Below are 19,507 nucleotides of genomic sequence, written 5' to 3'. Positions count from 1 at the left end.
TTGTCAAGGAGAAAATCTTTGTGGTTGTTAAGAGATGACACCAACTTGATGGCACATAATCAAACAATCCAACAAATAATCTCATTTTACATTTCAAGCAACATATACCATACACAAAGGCTTGTATTTCTTAAATAAATCGCAGTATCACTTAACGTCGGTGCTCTAAAAGCTGTTTTAAAATATGTTTAATATTTTGCTTTAAATGACATCATTTATTTTCTAAATCTATATTTACTATAATATAAACATATTTATATTTTTAAATCTATTTTATAAATATTATGCATACTTCAGCTGGAAGCTACAATACTTTTCTTAATAAAAAGACATTAAAGTCTACCATTTAATCACTGAAGGTATTTTAATCCATAAATTTTCCCTGCTTGCATTAAAGATTTCAAGAAGCATTTGTAAACCAGTTGTGTATTTTTTTCCCACTGTATTACACATGAGTGCAAAAAATATTGTGTAGTGCAACACTGATAAACACATAGCCATATTTTTTGGACTATAAGAAGCACTGCCCCCCCCCCCCAAAAAAAGTGGGTGGAAATGTGTATGTGACTTATAGAGTGAATACAGGCCAGTTTTTGGCCTCCCAAATCCTCCATGCATCCCGTTTTTGCCCTTCTGGCATCCAGAAGCGGAGAGGCCGAAAATGGGACATGCAGAGGCCAAAACATATTTTCCCCTTGTTTTCTTTCTCTAAACCTAGGTGCGTCTTATGGTGTGGTGCATCTGATAGTCCGAAAAATATGGTACTTGGTTGGGATAGAGAACTAGTGAACAATTTCAAAGGATGGATATGGGGAGGAAGGGAGGAAGAGGGAGGTGATAGATAGGTAAATAGGAGAGAGAGAGAGAGAGAGAGAGAGAGAGAGAGAGAGAGAGAGAGTCAGACAGGTAGATCATTCATACATGTACCATTTTATTTAAATCTGTATTAACATTAATTTCATGTTACATTTTATTTTAAAACCATGCACCACTTTATAATGGCTATTAGACACTGTGTGCACAATTGTTAGGCAAGTGAGTATTTTGACCATATCATCCTTTGTATGTATATTTTCCACCTCCAAGCTGTATAAACGTGAATGCTTACTGTAGGTGGCATAAGCATATCAGGTGATGTGTATTTGTGTAATGAGGGAGGGTGTAGCCTAAGGAGATCAACACCCTATATCAAAGTGTGCATAATTATTAGGCAGTTTCTTTTCCTCATGCAAAATTGGCTAAAAAGAGATTTAACTGACTCTGAAAAGTCAAAAATTGTAAAAAGTCTTTCAGAGGGATGCAGCACTATTGAAATTGCTAAGATGTTGGGGCATGATCACAGAACCATCAAATGTTGTTGCAAATAGTCAATAGGGTCTCAAGAAACATGTTGAGAAAAAAAGATGCACATTAACTGCATTTTGAGATTTGAGAAGAATTAAATGTGAAGCTACAAGGAATCCATTATCCTCCAGTGCTGTCATATTCCAGAACTGCAACCAAGAAGTACAAGGTGTTCAGTGCTCAGAGACATGGCCAAGGTAAGGAAGTCTGAAACCCGACCACCACTGAACAAGACACATAAGTTGAAACAGCAAGACTGGGCCAAGAAATATCTGAAGACAGATTTTTCAAGATTTTATGGATTGATGAGATGAGAGTGATTCTTGATGGACCAGATGGATGGGCCCATGGTTGGACTCAGATGCCAGCAAGGTGGAGGTGGGTCACTGGTATAGGCTGGTATTATTAAAGTTAGCAATAGCAATAGCACTTAGGCTTATATACCGCTTTATAGTGCTTTACAGCCCTCTCTAAGTGGATTAGAGAGCCAGCCTATTTCCCCCAACAATTTGGGTCCTCATTTTACCCACCTCGGAAGGATGGAAGGCTGAGACAACCTTGAGCCTGGTGAGATCTGCAATTGCGATCTGCCAAATTGCAGGCAGTGCTGGCTGCAGCAGATGAGCTAGTTGCACCTTTTTGGGTTGAAGATGGACTCAAAATCAACTCCCAAACCTACTGCTACTTTTTAGAAGACACTTTCTTCAAGCAGTGGTACAGGAAAAAGTCTGCATCTTTCAAGAAAACCATGATTTTTATGCAGGACAATGCTCCATTGCATGCATCGAAGTACTCCACTGTAAAAATGAAAGAATAATGACATGGCCTCCTTCCTTACCAGACCCTATTAACTCTAAATCCTATTGAGAACTTTGGGCCCTTCTTAAATGAGAGATTTATGGAGAAGGAAAACAGTATACCTCTCTGAACAGTGTCTGGGAGGCTGTGGTTGCTGCTGCATAAGAAAATTGATCGTCAACAGATCAAGAAACTGTCAGACTCCATGAATGGAAGGCTTATGACTGTTATTGAAAAGAAGGGTAGCTATATTGGTCACTGATTTATTTATTTTTTGGAACTGTCAGAAATGTTTATTTGTAAATTTTGAGTTGCTTGTTTATTATTCTCACTTTAACAGATGAAAATAAATGAGCGAAATGGGAAATTTATTCATTTTTCATTTAGTTGCATAATAATTCTGCACACTAATGTTGCTGAATAATTTTGCAAATATAGATATTCTCCTAAGAAAGCCAGAAGCTCACTTTTACTTTCTTGAATATTCAGGTTTGAGGTTTAATAAAGTTTTGGATTAGCTGAGAACACTGTAGTTGTTTAATAATAAAATTAATCCTCCAAAATACAGCTTGCCTAATAATTTTGCACACAGCATATACTGAAAGAAGACTTATAAGTCTCTTCAGACAGGAAGAGCACCCCCTGGCATGGTCTTTTGGGAACTCTGCAGATTACATTGTAACCAACCCATCTGGAGGAATCAGGCTAAGAAAGGCTTGTAGAAAGGTTGCCATCTGTACATATAATCCTCAAGTGAACAAGCCAGTTTTCACAAGTCTCATCATTTATTCGTTTTGCTTGGCCACAGGAACACCAGTATACTTAACATGTCCTAAAAGGCTGGTGAGCTACTCATAATGGAGAAAAATGCATATATTCTGACATAGGTTTAAGGTTGTCTTTAAATTGAGAAATATTAAAACTGTTTCTTGCTTCAAGTTAATGGAAATATATAAATACACAGCTGGTCTTATACACAGCTATGAGCAATAAAGCATCCATCAGATTTCCTCTAGAGTACAGCAGCTGTAACCTGATAGAGGGTTTTTTTCCTCCTCTTTTTCTGCTAGTTAAGGGGTATGCTAATTGTCTCCATTCCTGAACAGGAACAACTGTCCATAGATTAGTAATCTCTCTCTTAGATTGTTGTAATGAGATCCCTGTGGGATTACTGTTGAGCTGAAGTTGGAAGCTGCAACTGTTGAAGAATACAGTAGTCAAGTTATTACATGGGGTACCTGGCTCTAATATACGTGTTATATTTTTGTCCAGTCAATCAGCTACCAAGCCAGATTCAAACCATATACTTAATATGCTGAATAAGTATATGGATGGCATCTGAGATATCTCCCTTTCATCAGGAAGAGGAGACCAAAAGAATTTACATAAAAGGCATTTTTCCCAGCAAAAAAGTAGAAAACACCAACCAGGGTTATGATCAGTACTATAAACGGTTTTAGTCTAAAGTTGGGACCATATTCATGTTTGCCAATTGGATTTTAAACTTCCCAAAATAGGGAGCTGACAATTACTGTTTTTTTTCCTCAGCAAAGCACTTAATAGGATATATTATTAATACTTAATGAATACTCTTGTCACACACTGGATTAGCATGTAACCTGTTCAAATATGGCTAGAATATCAGCCACAAGTTTTCCTCCTTTAAAATATTTTTCTCTTGGAAATCGTTTTTGGAAACACGAATCTTGAATGGTAAGCAATTTTGTTCTTTAATAAAGGCACTGTCTCAATATAGGCTTTGAGTCTTGTTTTGCTTTCTTCTCTGTGATTTTACAAAGAGAAACATATATACACAGGGCCATTTTTTAAAGTACCTGCTTTCTGCTACTAATAAACATAATATCTGGGCCAGAGAATTAGATATTAGATAAGTTCATTAGTTGATGGCTATAGTTTACATAACATAGTTCTAGACCATTTTTTTAAAAGGCTATATTCTTAAATAAATTGAAGAAAAAACTGAGACTTTAACGGGCAGTTCAGTTCCCTGCTGAGTATGTTTCTGCTGGGAATCAAACTTTATCTATAGGTACAGCTAGGTTGTAATCAAGAGCCAGTTTGATGTCATGGTTAAGGCATCATGCTAGAAAAGAAAGACCATGAGTTCTAGTTTCATCAGGTTTGAAAGCAGCTGGGTGACCATGGGCTAGTCATTCGCTCTCAGGCATAGAAAGGAGGGAATATCAAACCATTTCCCAAAAATTTGACAGGAGTCAAGGCACATATAGAAAGGTTGCATTCACTATACTTTTGGAACAGCCCCATAGATCATAGTGGGATTTACTTCTGAATAAACATCCATATTCTTAGGCACCGATCTTATCTTACCCATCAGAGACTCAAAGGATTTTCTGTTGATATAATATTTACATTGCTAGACTTACTGCTACCAGCAAAAATATGCATGAGTAACAAAATGTATGCTGATCTGATCAGAATATTCTACTTCCTTGGGAATTTCTGTACGAAGTAAGAAAAAAGGTAATCTCATTAACATTTCCACCTATTTTAATATTTGTTAAAGTGAAAATTAAATGTTGAACTGAGTATGTGATGTAAACCAAACTGTTTTTGGATCTTTCACAGAATGGAAAATGAATCATAATGATGAAAGAAAGCCAGCTGGCCAGTGAAAGAGACACGTCAAACTATTTTTTTTTTAAATGAAATTTTCAGTCCTTTTGCACACAACTTGGAAGTAAATGAGTCTACTTTTAAATTAGCTCTGAGATCCCCCACCATGGTTTTAAATATAGTCCTCCATCAATCTATGTTGATTTCAAAATAATAGCCCCTATAACCACAGATTAAATTAAGGTTTGACACAACAAGAATTCCCAAATGTGTGGACAGGATCATCCCACAGTAATTTTATTTTATTTATTTATTAAATTTGTTTGCTGTGCATCTCACTGCAAGGCAACTTGTAGTCTAGAAGACTACGTCTTCTTTACAGAATCCAGTTCTTTGGAAGACTTTTCATTTCAATAAAGGACTTGATTCTTTGCTCCTTTTCTGGATGTGTGCTTAATAATTCTGATTAATTACCATTATTCTTGTTTGCAGGACCAACTTTAGGTTAGGGCAAAATAGATACTGCCCTAGATTCCAAAACCCAAGGGTTGCCAATGCCAATCCTTCTTCCAACCCATTCTAAAAATGCAACTCCACATGCTACTCAGTGGAAGGTGGTAACATTAGTTAATGTAGCCTAAGGGTACCATATATCCTTGACATAGCACTGTTTGGTGTTTTATTGTTGGTTTTTTTGTTTTTGCTGTTAGATTTATATAACATGTTATTTCCAGAATCTCAAGGCAGCATAAAGGCATTCTTATCTCCACATTTTTCGATAACAACAACCCCTTGTAACTGGATTGAATGCAATTTCTTTCTACACAAGATGCACACTGTTCAATGCTAGTTCTTCCAAAGTCTAAACTATATTTACAGATTGATGTTCTAGATCAGCCATTTATATTTTAAGTGAAAAACCAGAATGGAGAGATCAATCAGTACTTTCAAAGGGGATGCCAATAGAACAAAATCAAAAACAGTTCTATGGTCATTTTATATGACCATAGAACTTTTGCATGTGGTAATTGTAATTACTACTTAACAATAAGCTAGACTTTACTTCTTAGCACAGCTGCATGCTTGACTGCATTACAATTTCTAATTTTTAAACACCTACCCTAAAGTTGTTAAGAAATTATGCATTTAACACCTCCACTAAGATTAATGTACTTTATAAAAATTTCATTGATTTAATATATTTCCCTCAGTGCAAATTTAACAAGTTTTCATATATTCAAATATGAATATAAACATAAATATTAAGCTGAGACTGCCCAGTTACTTTCAGCAACTTTCACTCTACCAAATACTTTCCAACAAGAAATGATTTTGTGTAAATAAAATGAAGAACATTTTGAACTCACCAAGGGATCATATTAATTTGTATAGTCAAAAGTCCGCTTCATACATTCCATAATATAAGTGCTTTAAAAATCTTTTGATGATATTCGTATATATTATATGATCATTAAGAATATATGAAGGGCTTACATTTGATTTCATTGTACACAAACTGACATAATCAGTAATTGTACTGCTTGCATTCTAAAGTGCATCATTTCAGTATTAAGATCTTCTAAGTCTTTAAATTCATTGAATGCTCATAATAATTGGACTTTTAAAACTTATTTGAAATACATGTTAAAAATGTTTGAAAAGCTTACTCATAAAAATGTTTAAAATACCCTAAAGAAGTTAACTTTTTATGAAATATATTTACAATTCAGACTATATTAACTTGTAAAATACTGTAGTTCCAAATGTACTTTTTCTAGTTTAAATCTTGCCAAGTTGAAAATGCCCGGTTTTATGTTACATTTAAAGTCTCCGAAGACCTCTGTATTTTTAGAATGTTTTGATTATGCTCTGTAGAAATGTCTTGTGTTTCAGAAACTGAAATGTCACATTAGATCATTTTCCTCCAAAATACAAGAACAAAATATTTTTTCAATATAGCTCTTTTTTAAATGAAACAAGAATGATTATATAAATGCAACTGAAGATCGAGCAGTAGGAAATATCAAATAAATGACACACTGGTGAAACTTGGTTATTTGTAAAAGGAATTGAGGTCGCAACCAAATTTACTCATTCTTAGATTAGGTTCATTAATATTGATATGTCTATTGTAAGTATGAATAAATCAGTATCACATTCTTATTATTACCAAATTCTAATAAAGACACAGCTAGAAAGAAGTTATTTTCTTTTTTTTTTAAAGAGTACCAAAATAAAACAAACAAACAATTCAAATACATTAGACTTAAATTAGGTATGCATTATTAAGTGCCTTTGATTCAAGTGAGTTTTCTTTTAATATGACTAAATATGAATCCGAATTAAATGCTTTTTATTTTTCAGTTCCTCATCCTTTATAATCACCCACTGAAAACTGTACCAATATTTTCTTCAAAGCATGTTTCTTTTCCATAAATAATCCTCTTTCCACCACAGTATGTATGAAATCTGCATATCCTATCCCAGTAAGTCCCAGTAGAATAAAGAGAACTGAAAGAGAGGCATGGTTGCCAGTACAATCTACCTTGGCATCTATGCTTCATAAGGTCACTTGCCCACTACACCTAGAAAACTTTCTACCAGTATCCAGCCATTATTGGGGTCAGATGAAGCCTGTTACTTATGCCATTGGCATAATAGAAGATCCCATAAGTCATTAAAGCTGGAAGCCCACATGAATTGTTTACCTTCTAGCAAAGTAACTGTAGGAAAGTTTAAAACCACAGTTGTTCTAATGTTCAATTCCTGTTAAAGAGAAAGAAAAATGACATTAATTTGTAATCTGTAGCACTAAGTGATGGTTCATCTCCAAAATGACAATGATTACAAAGAATGTGGAAATATTCAACATAATATCTTTTGGTCACTCCTTCCTTCTTTTCAAGAACAGCACAATGACACCACTTTGGACAAGATTATATGAGATGTGGCGCATGACAAAATCCGATATTTGTATTACAGTCCTTAGCTAGAGCACACTAACCCAGATTTTGAAGAATGTAGAGCAAACACTAAGATGACAATTTTCCCCCACATTCTTCATAAAATATGTAAATGAAAATGATATAGTTCTGCTCACTTCAAGCAAAATTAGGTAATGTAAATGAAACTATTCTATCTTGCCACTAGCAGCTCTTTGCTGATTGCCAGAGGAAGTTTTCCTTAAAGAGTGATGTCACCCTTTGATCTATCAGCTACTATATTTCTGCAACAACTACAACCTCTGACTCACTTTCTCCCTGCCTTTCCCCCGAAATCAACTAACAGCATCCAAGAAAGACCAGCTGTGTGCTTATCCATCAAGCTGCAGTCATCTCATTTTGAGAGGGAGGGGTGGTATTTTAAAGCTTTAACTTCTAGAATGTTCACTAAAGCAAAGAAAGCAAGTGATTATTGGATATATATATTTTTTTAAAAAATAAAGCAATATACTATATATGCTTCTGAGGAAAGTGAGAAGAGGAAGGAAGAGGAAGAACACAGAAAGCCCTTACTGAAGATTTGCTGCCAAATGTGAGGTTTTAATCCTGCCTTTTTTCAATTTGGTGCCAATGGCTGTTATTTCAGAGGAGGATGTACACTACAGTAGACACACCTGGAGGGTAGCAGATTGATGATAAGGTTTGTAATGCTACCCTGGTAAGATATTCATAACATGAGTGATCTTGATTATTGTTTCACACTCAGACTTGGTTACACATATCTAGTTTTTAATTCACACACACACACATACACACGTACAAGTATCCATGTATGCCATATATAGACATATGTAGTTTTGTTGTATGTTTGCAGAGCAAAAGGAACAGTGTTTCCTTGCTCCCCCCCCCCTTTTCTCTTTTAAACTCGGCCTGCTTTGGGCAAAAAAAAAAAAAAAATCAAGGCACAGCAGCTGCCTACATATCACGTCCAGATGCCCAGCGCCTACAGCCGCTCTAACGATCCCACCCAGTTCCGGCACGTCTTCCGCAGGGTCTGGAATCCGCTTCTCCTTCAGCGCTCTGACCTCCCAGCGCCCGGTTCCTGGCAAGCCTCCCTTGCCTGGCTTCGTGCCTCTTCCAGCCCTCCCTCCCCACGAAAGCTTCTCCCTTGACTTCTTCCCTCACCTGTCGGAAGGGAAAGGATGGCAGAGGGCAAGTGAAATGGCCCCGGCCGCCGCCGCCGCCGCGCAGAGCCCCCTTTCCCCCTCGCCCTCGCCCTTCCCGCGTACCGTCTGAAGCCTTGGAAGGACGAGGGCCAGGACATCCTGGATTTCTTCAAGCCGGGCCGGTGGCCGGTCTCCAGCGCGAAGGACGCGCGGTCCATGGCTCGGCAGTAGAGGTAGCGCTCCGTGTCCGAATAGCCGCGGTGCCTCACCCTGCCGCCGCCGCCGCCGCCGCCGCCCCCGACGACGCGACCCCGCGAGGCTGGAGGGAGAGAAGCAGCGGGTGGCGAAGGCGGCGGCGGGAGAGGAGGAGGAGGCGGTGGCGGCGGCGGCGGCGGCTGGTGTTGGGTCGCTTGCGGCTGGTGCACGAGGAAGTGGTGCTGCTGCCGGAGCTGGTAGCGGCAGTGGTGCTCGTGCCGCCAAAGATGCTTGGGCGCCGGCAGTTTCTCGCTACCGCCGCCGCCGCCGCCGCCGCCGCCGGGCGCCGGTTCGGTCAGGTTGGGGCGGTTCTCCTCAGCTTCCATGCTTTGGCGGTGGGGCAGGGCTGAAGACAAGGCACGGCTGCGGTCGTCGCTCTTCGGAGAGGCGGCAGCGGCGGCGGCCGGCTTTTCCTCCCCCCCCCGGCACTCGCGCCCGCTCCCTCGCCCGCTCCAGCCGGAGCCGCGACCCCTTCCTTCCCTGCGCTCGGCCGCCCGGCTTGGAGGGTGAGGAAGGCAAACTGCGCTGCTGAAAAGTTGGACAGTTCCCGCCTCGCGCTGTTGCCGAGTGGCGGCCGAGCAACGCCCGCGCTTGCTCCTCTCCCTTGGCCGCTAGGAGACGACGTCGCCCGGCTTCATACCGCGAGGCGCAAAAGGGCAGAGCCTCCGCCGCCCCTAGAAGCGAGCTGAGGCCAGGCAGGTCAGCAGAAGAGAGGTTTTCGCCTCCCCGAGCTCGGTTTCTTCCTTTTCTGTCCCGCTGGCCTCCCACCCCGCTTCCCCCCCCCTCTTCTTTTTAAGCCAGGCTTGCTACGGATGGCCGCCTCTCTCCCCCTTCGTCGCCTCGGGGCTGGTGGCGGGGAGGTGACTTCGGGTCGGAAAGTTACCCGAAGTCGACGTCGCTTGCGAAACTGAAGAGTGGGTTGGGGGAGCAAGCGCTGCCGCGGTTCTTTAGCTCCTCCTCAGGGTCTTCCCCGGCTTGTCGAGGGGTGGTGGTTTTCTTCCTGTTTGCAGGGGTTGGGTGGGAAGGATTCCCCATTCAGCCTCGCCAAGCGTTCCCGCTTTGAAAGCTTCCTCCAAATGGCAACATGCCAGGAGCGCGCAAGCGCGCGCTTCTTTTCTCCCGTCCCTCTTTCTTCTCCCGCCCCCTCCCCACCAGCAGTCTTTTTCTGTGAATCAACCCTGCCAATGTTTTTATTTACTTATTTATATTTATTTTGTTTTGTCAAGCCATGATTAGATAACAGGTATTAGTATCAACGTGGTTATGAATACATGAAATGGATACGAGTAAGGAAAAAAAAGAAAAAAAGAAACAATAGGACAGGGACGGTTGGCACGTTGGTGCGCTTATGCACGCCCCCTACTTATTTTAATTAAAGCGATGTCTGTGCCCACTGTTCAGGGTGAAGATTGGGTGGAGCACTTTCATCATAAACCAGTCATTTCTGAACTTTTGGAGATCCAAAGAGGGAGAGAGAGAGAGACTTTAACCTTAGACTGTCTACTATTGACCTCACCCCTTTCCTAAGAGGTCTGTAGGGGCGTGCATAAGCGCACCAACGTGCCTACCGTCCCTGTCCTATTGTTTCTCTTATTCTTTTATTTTTCTTATATGTACCCATTTCATATATTCACAACTATGTATACACTTGTACTTATTATCTTGTAAACAATTGACAAATCAAAATAAATAAAAAAATAAATAAAATAGACAGAAAACGGTTTTTTAAAAAACGGTGCGGAAAAATGATTTCGGTTTAAATAGTTCTGTTGACGAGCAAGTTCCGTGGCAAAGTCAGCTACGTGAGAAGAATTTCTTTAAAAAAGAAAAAAAGAAGAAATAGTCAGGCAAAGTAGATGTAGGCTGGATCATTAGCTAATGAGGATTGTTTAACACGTTGTGTGAACCTTCCTTCGTCTTACTTAACTGTAGTTGAGCAAATAATTGCTTAGGACGATTATAGCAACTGAGAATACGTTTTGGAGTCATGATTAGTGCACCCATAAAGTAAACTCTGTATAATGGACCAGGGTGATGTTTGAGAAAATTTAATTATTAAATAGTAAATGGAATTGTTTAAACCCAAAACATAATTCTGTGTGTTAAAACGTAGCTTAACTGATAGTAATTATAATGACTATTAAAAAATAATTTGCTATAGTGTAGCAACTGTTAACCAGCAGGTTTTAATCATTAAATCTGATTCAATAGTTAAATTATATTCAAAGATATGTAACCAATCATTCCCACATATCATAGCACTACTTTTTTATTTTTTATTTTAATTCCTCTTTGCCTTCACAGTAATGAAACGCTACATTTTAAATCCTTGGGATTTAAAATATTGTGACATAGAATGGAGGTGTTCACACAGGTACTGACAAACAGTACAAGTGAATCTGTAATGCTGCAGTCAATATGCAGTATTTACAAAATAGACTTAAGCAGATAAAGAACTAGCAATTAAATCCACTTAACATATTAAATTTGGTTACAATTATTCTTGACTAGCTTTTTGGAAGACTTCACACAAACCCAGTCTTTGGACAATAAGAATTCCTTTCTTCTAATACAATTCTTGCTCATGTCTGCAATCAAACTGTTAAAGAAATCTTGCCATTCTCTTCAGGCCTAGCAGGGGAGATGTGAAGAGATTGAAAAGGAGTAAAGGAAAAACAGCTTTCATTTGATATTCATTAGAACATCCAGTCCTTAGCGACTCAACCACAGACAAAATCAAAGAGACACTGAACAAGGCTGCACAACTCCATTTGCTCCCCAATGCTTGGATATAATTTCCAAAGACCCTTCAAAAGCTGCTAAGAAATTGTAATTCATCACTGTAAATTTTAATGTGACAGTGTACAGTTCATTTATTCATCTATTTTTAATTAACTCATGAAAACATTTCAGTTAGAAGTACTAGAGGAATACAAGAAGCAGAATTAACCATGTATTATAGTCACATTTCATGGAGTTATATAGTACAGTTTTATTTGTTTAAGCCACATTCAAATTATGTTAGAGATGGAATTCTTTCACTGAATAATAAATACAAAGAGGTCTTAAGTGAATCATTATTTCATCCTATGAAAGAGTATATGATTCTTTCTCAGTCCCAAAGCATGTAAAGCTTTCTCTGTCCAGCAGCATTTTGAACTGCATCCAGATATCATTTTGTAGCAGTGGAGCTGTTTTAATAGGGAAGTCATAAGCTCCCTATAATCAGTCTGAAACTGGAAGGGCCGTATAGATCAGAGTCCAACTGTCTGCTCATTTAGAGTTTAAATTCCTTGCAGTGAAGGGAACTCTATTGTGTACTCAGGTGAAAGCCTAGGAAATTTTACCTACTGTTATGGAATTTGTCCATTTTTATCATTATTTCCTATCCTATATTCTGGGAAAATAAAGAACACTTCTGATACCAGCATTTCCAAAATGTTTCCAAAATGAAAATGAAGCTTCTGAATACTTTTCAACAGAGGTTGTGATAGAGCAGGGGTGTCCAACATGATTTCATTGAGGGCTACATCAGGGTTGTGTTTGACTTGGGGGGGGGGGCAGAGGGTGTGGCCAGGAGGGGAGTGGCCAGCTCGATATTCATGTCGGGGACACCTGTAGTGGCCCAAGCACTCTGGCAGCAAAAACAGGCTCCTGAGTTCTATTTTCAGCTAAGACGGCTTCCTGCAACCCTCTGCCAGCAAAAACGGAGCTTGAGAGGGCCGTGGATTGTCCTCGGAAGCTCTGTTTTCCCTGACAGAGGCACCATGGGCCGGTCCTTTGCTGTTTCCAGGGTGGCCCCATGGGCCAGATCTAAGCACCTCATGGGCCAGATCCAGCCCCCAGGCCTTAAGTTTGACATCCCTGTAATAGAGCATATAACACTTATCCAGACAGAATAGCACTATTAATGGCTATTAGCCATGAGCATTCATTAGGATAGCCATTCTTCTGAATATCAAGAACAATGTCTCATTATACAAGGAATTATATATGATTGATTGCTGAGAAAAGCAAGAAACCTATTTATTCTGTTCCATGTCAGATCAAAACTATCTGGGATGGAGATTGAATAGAGATTGACACTTCCATTTTTTGCGAGAAGAGAGCTACATGCAGGAATTTGATCTTTCCTTTCTCCACAGTTCTTTAGTGATTAATTTTCCTGATGCATTAGAAGGGAAGGGTTGTGTTTTTATATATGTATATGCAAACATTTGTTTGGGATTTTGCCTGGGAGATTATACAAGAGATACATTTACCTTTCCCAAAAGAAAGACATCTATGTTTAATTAGGCCACAAGTTTTGCAGAGTTTTAAACTTCAAATTCTGAGAAAATGTTCTTTTAGTGTCAAAACTCTTACTCTCTGCTTCAAAGAGTCAGTGTCTTGCTCCTGACTATTATATTTAGGATTTACAACACATATATTTCCAATGGAAAATAATATATGCCATAAATAATACAGAAATTGCAAATAGTTAGAATGAAAGAGTATAATTTAGTCTAGGGATAGTACAGATAAAAGATAATTATGTTATACTGTTTCATAAGGCAAAATCCAACCAGCTAAGAATTTCAAGAATTTGTGCAAACTTACTGACAACTGTCTTTTATTTTTTATAGCAGCCCAAACCATTTCATTTCATAACACAATTGTTTTTTATTGTTTTTCTATTTTAAGAAATTGGTCGTCCAAAGATGGAAGACATGTTAGAAAAAGGTTGGTGGCATGTGGCCTGCTTTTTTCTTTGGTGCATTTGTTCCCAACCATTCTAGGTATTATTTCATATAGCTGTTTTCCATACCAGTCTAGCTTCATGCTCAGGAGAAGCCTATGAGGAGAATAAAAGTAAATAGAAAAACCAAGTTGCTGCTACCAGTTCCCTGAGCTAAGTCATTGGCACTCTCACTTTACTTTACATGCATGTTATTTGTGGTGCTGGTATTTATTACAATAATGATTTTTGCTAATTGTGTCTCTTATTTTGTCTCATAGTCTTAGGACTGAGAGGCAAACAAAAGCAAATTCCTTTATTGATTAACCACACAACTTTGCATGCTTACACAAAAATAAGTCTCATTAGGTTTGATCTATTGTTGACCATATTTTGATGGATCCAATGAAGTCAATGGCATTTATATTCGAAGCTTCATTAATTTTTACCGGCTTCCAAATTGAATGCCATTTACGTTCAGCTAAATATGAATAAAATTGCAGCATAAATCAGAATGTCTGGTATCTTTTTTCAGAAACATGCCATTTTATAAAATAATAAAGGTCTTGATAGTAAGACAGGGCAGGCAATTTGTTAGCCTCAAAAGTTTTGGACTACAATTTATTGTCATCAGTCATGCTGAAGTATTGAAGCCCAAATAAGCTGAAGGACATCAAATTCTCTGACCTTGGACAAAAGCCAGAGCAATCAATATACTGATTTCCTAAGACATATTTCTGTATTAAACTAACAGAATCACAACGGAAGAACAATATTGGAAGGAAAGGATGTCATGGGAAGAATCAAAACTGTAGCACCTGTGCTTGAAATAAATATTACACCACCTTTCTGAAGTGATTTTGTCTCCATTTCCATGTTACTATTATGAGAACTATTTCAATAATATATGGATTAGAGAGTATCTGAAATAACAGTGATTGCTGTATTGGACTAGGACAGAAGAAACCCAGGTTCAAGTTCTCTCACAACCGTGGAGCTCACTGGGCTCCAGTGTGTCTCTCACCCCAACTAGCTTCAGATAATTGCTGTTAGGGGATAAAATGATATGTTGCCTTGAACTCCAGAAAAAGGGCAAGATACAAATGCAATTTGAAAACAACAACATAAGGCATATTCAATTTCTTTATATAAGCCTTCCACCACTTAGCCTTTGTCAATTGTTAGCCTTTATTACCTTTGATTCATTTATCACCTTACTCACATTTAGAACTAGTGCTAACATATTAGATTATATTAAAATACACTTTTTTTTTTTTGAGATCTGGACATTTTTCATGACAAGTAGCAGACCCTAAGCATGCATTCATTCTCTCTCTCTCTCCCTTCTCTTTCTTTAAATCTAAGTTTGGTCTTATTATTTGGATTGGAGACAACCAAGCAATCTCAGGGCTTTAGGCCACTTGAGAAGTTGAAAAAGAATACTGGAAGGTTGGGAGAAAACTTCATTACCACTGCTAAGAATATTACATACTGTAGAAATATCTAAATAGTCACCTATTTAGCATCAAACTTTTCTTAAAGGAGTGTTTACCACAGGTAGTCACTATAACATTTTTACTTATATAACTAATTTACATTAGGGAATTGATAGTTGTGAAAGGACTGATACATCTCAATGACCCCCCAAAAGAATCACTCATGACAAGAAAGTCAGACAAGAAATCAGACTATATGAATTACATTGGGAAAAGAAATGGCAAGCCACTTAAGAATCTGCCAAGAAAACAAAATAGATATTCTCAACCAATTCATACTGGAAGAAATATCCAATAAGCTGCTGGAGAAGTGTAGAACACATGTATGAAGGGTTAAAGTGTCTATCATTGGCTGGATTAAAGCTGAAAAGGATATTTAATTGCTGATGTGTCCATAGGTAAAAGAAAAATGTAGTATCGTAATGATATGAGACCCACTGCTAGTGGAATGTCAGATCCATGAACTAAGGAGATTGTTAGAGCAGAAATGTCAAGAGAGAATATTGACATACTGGAAACATCCTGACAGAAAGATCTTTTACTGAAGACCAGAAAATCGTAGAGGAAAAAGTATAGTTATGTTATTAATAGAAAATTGTCAAAGGTAGAGATTGGATAAAACTCCTCAAAATGATACAATGATATAAGTTTGAGCCCAAGACAAGCCAATTAATATTATGGCGATCCTAGTCTTTCCTCAACCACAGATGCATAGGAAGCAGAAATGGAAAGATTTTATGATGATCTGCAGCTTGTCAATACAATAAGAATATAAAAATGATATACTTACTATAGGTGATTAGAATTCTGCAGCTGAAAGTAAAAAAAACTGGAGTAATGGAAAAATTGTGTCTGAAACAAAGCAGGAAACATAGTTTTGCTAAGAAAATTCAATATTTATAGCAAATATCTTTTTCCAACAATCTAAAAGATGACCTTACAAATGGACATCACCAAAGGACTACATCAAAATCAAACTGATTATGTACTCTGTAAGTGAAGATGGAGAAGCTATTTTCAGTCATAAAAAAGACTTCTTTTTTTTGAAAATTTTATTTGGGTTTTCACAAAAACAAAATACAAATAAAACATCTTTTTTGAAAATAGCATGGTCCCAGGTTATCACTTCTTCATACAGACACAACACTCAATTTCATGCTCATTATTATATTCTATTCCATATCTTATTACCATTTTATATTTTCTACATAGTTTTTCCCCTCTTTTAATTTTCTCAACTTTGTTTTAATTATCTCATCTCAATTCAAATCATTATATTTATACTTTCGTCTGTCCTGTTTCAATTTCACACTATCTTTTCTTATTAAGCAATTTTTCCCCTGTAGTTACCAATTAGAGTATGACACCTTTATATCCTTTAATTTTATCCATTCAAACTCTTATTTAAGCTTCAATGTATACCTTTAAGATTATAGCATTCAATATAATACATAACTTCAAATCGAGTTCTGCTTGGTACATTCTTAAAATAGAGACTATATTCTTAAAAAGAAAAAATTATGTATGTATGTATGTATGTATGTATGTATGTATGTATGTATGTATATGTAAATAAAACACACATTCCATTCCAATTCAATTCTATCATTAATATGCATTAAAATCTTAACATCTTTAACATTTCTTTTCAATTAAATATCATACTTCCTTGGGAATACTTATAAACTTTCCATAGTTAATTCTTTTTTTCCATATTTCTCACTTATATTTTTATAAATCATTACTAATAATTAAAAATGTTCCCTTTTAATTCTCTCAATCATTTTAATTCATTTATTTATTAACAAACATCCCACTACATTACAGTAAATATTTTATCCATCATCATATTTTCTAAAATTATTTCTATTTGTAATATAACAATGCTATCTTATGTACCTTTGCAGAATCCCTTTTGCAATTAAATTTTCACCCATTATCTCTAAACAAGCTTATGGTTACAATCCTTATATCTTTTCTCTGTTTCTCCATTTCTTGTTTCTGTTTTTTACAACTTCTTTTCCTTGCCTTCTTCCCCCTCTTCTTCTCCCTCCCCTTTTTACCCCCTCGTCTCTCTACTAACTCTCTCATCTGTAATCCCCTCTTCTTTGCTTTCTAATATTATACTTATCTTTCAAATTGTTCTTCTTTTTGGTTGTTTTTTCTTGTCTTAAACCTTTCACTCTCTTTCCCCCTTTTCTTTTTTCCCCCCACTTAAAATTATTTGATCATTAAAGATGGCTTCTTCTTTGTCCCAATCTTCTTGTTCTGCAAGTGTTTCTTGTTGCTTCTCATAGTTCCAGATCTCCATTTCTAAGAATTGAAACACAAAGCCAAAAGAACTTCTCCCTTCTTGTGCATCTTCTTTCCATTTTTTAAAGTTCCGTTTTCAGTTCTTCAAACAGTGATACCATTTAAAAAACTTTTAAACAAGCACCCAGTTAATTTTAGTCATCTAGATGCAAAAACCAAAAATCACCAAATAATCCAAATAATCCAAGGCTGTTTCTACTTGCTTCTTTTTTCCACTTTCTCTTCCTGGGGTTCTATTATTTTATTACCAAGTTTCAATTAAAATGTATCTTTGAGGAATCTTGTTAAAATTTCACTGTAAGTTCCTTTTAATTACAGTTCCATTCCTTAATTCCAGGCAGTCTTCTCCATTTTTCCAGATCCTCCCCTTTTATTCTTTTTTTTCTCCTTTCCTTGCTTTTAAAAACTTTTAAATGTCCAGAAATCTTTATTATCCCTTTGACTTTTATTTTCAGCTTAGATGCCTATTAATGTCAAAGTGGATTTTTTTTCAATTTCTTGCTTAAGTCTCTTAGCAATAAGTATAAGGAAGAGAAGAAAAAAAAACCTAATCCTTTCCCTTCTCTTTCTCCTTCGCAGCTTCAAAATCTTCTTTGGGAACAATTTGTTAAGTTTAAATTCCAGGGTACCTTATTTGTTGCTTTTGCTGTTTGACCCGGTCAACCAAAATTTTATCTTCTTATCTTCCTCCTGCACATTCTTTTCCGGTCGAGTTCTTCTTTGTGGTGGCCATTTCTGACCACCTTCAGGAAAGGGAGTAATGGCCAGCTGGGGAGGAGAGATGCGGCTCTCCTCAACCCTGCAGGCAGTCTCACCCCTCTTCACCACCTCTACAGGGTGGCTTAGCCCCAAAACCAGCTGGCTTGGGGTGCTCCAGCAGCCAGCACGGATCGAAGCCTCGGAGAGACGAGGTTTCGGTCTGTCGCCGAAGAAGCTCAAACCAGAAGTCCCCCAAAAAAGACTTCTTATTGATTGCATCTCAGATCTTGAACTACTTCTTCCAAAATTACAACTTAAGCTAAAGAAAACAAAATCATCAAATACAATTTCAGCAATATTCCATACAAATATGTTATGACAATGAAAAAAAGATTTTAATTATGTATTAATTCCTGAGGAAATGATATCCCAAATACAAAATGCAAAAACAGGTGAAAATAACATTCTACTCATAGCAGAAAAAGGAAAGGAGGGAGAAAGGGAGGGAGAGAAGAGCCCAAGTAAACCTGAATTTTAATTCCAGAGATGAGCAAGAAAAGACAAGAAACCATATCTAAGTAAGCACTGCAGAGAAATAGAGGATAAAATTAAACAACAGAATTTTATTGCTCTATGTTTTATAACATTAAAACAGAGAACACAAGGGAAACTTGATAAAAGACAAGAAGTTTAAGATTTACTAGTGAGGATAGACATAAAGAAGAGATGGTTTATATCAAAGAGCTCTACAAAGAATGTTCCAAATCAGTGATATATAAGTATAAAAGTTTGATTACTTAACTATATTCAGACATTTTAGATAATGAACTTAAATGAGATTAAGAAAATTTTGGTAATACCAAAACCATGGGAACTGATAATACCTGATAATACTGTTGAACTGTTTAAAATAATAAAAGATGATACAATTGAAGTGTACCTGCAGTTTGTGAGTAGATACAGAATTCACAGTAGTAGTCCAGAGAAGAGAAAAGATTGGTTTATATTCTAATACCAAGGCAGAGCAGGGCTAAAGAGTGCCCAAACTAATGAAAAAATATATTTAACTCACATAGTAGTATGAATGCCCAAGATTTTGCAATTTAAACTTCTAAAATATATGCAGCTATGACCCAGGCATCTCAATCACATTGTGAACACCCAGTGGATAAAAAAAGGCAA

The 19,507-nt window shown here is 37.3% G+C and overlaps 1 protein-coding gene across 4 annotated transcripts in view; it reads right to left on the bottom strand.

Moving 5' to 3' along the window:
• The window catches only part of PDE4D (phosphodiesterase 4D), a 700,504-nt gene that overhangs the window by 446,416 nt on the left and 234,581 nt on the right, over positions 1-19,507 (bottom strand). The window contains exon 1 of one of the 4 annotated variants that reach the window (XM_087958381.1): positions 8,969-9,494. The exons of the other annotated variants lie outside the window; for them this stretch is intronic. Coding sequence (XP_087814507.1) covers positions 8,969-9,426 — 458 coding nt within the window. The 5' untranslated portion in view covers positions 9,427-9,494. Of the gene's footprint in view, positions 1-8,968; positions 9,495-19,507 lie in introns of those variants that run through there. 4 annotated transcript variants of the gene reach the window in all.

The sequence above is a fragment of the Notechis scutatus genome, chromosome 2 (assembly GCF_049901735.1).
Source record: "Notechis scutatus isolate UNSWTSFEM ecotype Mainland chromosome 2, rNotScu1.2, whole genome shotgun sequence".
NCBI lineage: Eukaryota > Metazoa > Chordata > Lepidosauria > Squamata > Elapidae > Notechis > Notechis scutatus.
The sequence above is the reverse complement of the archived record's forward strand: the minus strand, read 5'-3'. Positions and strand labels throughout refer to the sequence as shown.